Source organism: Antrostomus carolinensis, unplaced genomic scaffold, assembly GCF_000700745.2.
Source record: "Antrostomus carolinensis isolate BGI_N321 unplaced genomic scaffold, ASM70074v2 scaffold32153, whole genome shotgun sequence".
In the NCBI taxonomy this organism is placed as follows: domain Eukaryota; kingdom Metazoa; phylum Chordata; class Aves; order Caprimulgiformes; family Caprimulgidae; genus Antrostomus; species Antrostomus carolinensis.
In genome coordinates, this window is record NW_010306379.1 from 294 (window position 1) to 513 (window position 220).

Consider the following 220-nt stretch of genomic DNA (forward strand, 5'->3'; position numbering starts at 1 on the left):
GTCGCCGGCCGCAAACCGGGGGGGCGGGCGGCCCCCGAGGACTACCCGGGGCCGGGGCTGGCAGGTGACGGGGACGAGGAGCCCACGGGTGCCGGGGATGAGGGGCAGGAGCTGGCAGAGCTGCACAAGCGTTACGGTGGCTTCATGCGCCGGATCCGGCCCAAGCTGAAGTGGGACAATCAGAAACGCTACGGGGGCTTCCTGCGGCGGCAGTTCAAGG

The 220-nt window shown here is 71.4% G+C and overlaps 1 protein-coding gene across 1 annotated transcript in view; it reads left to right on the plus strand.

Annotated features, from left to right (window-relative positions):
* Window positions 1-216, plus strand: part of LOC104522749 (proenkephalin-B-like) — a gene marked incomplete at its 3' end in the record, with an annotated part of 497 nt that extends 281 nt beyond the window's left edge. Inside the window, 2 exon segments of the mRNA XM_029084300.1 lie at window positions 1-2; window positions 5-216. The exon segment at window positions 1-2 is cut by the window's left edge and continues 281 nt beyond it. Coding sequence (XP_028940133.1) covers window positions 1-2; window positions 5-216 — 214 coding nt within the window.
* Window positions 217-220: the final 4 nt, after the last annotated feature.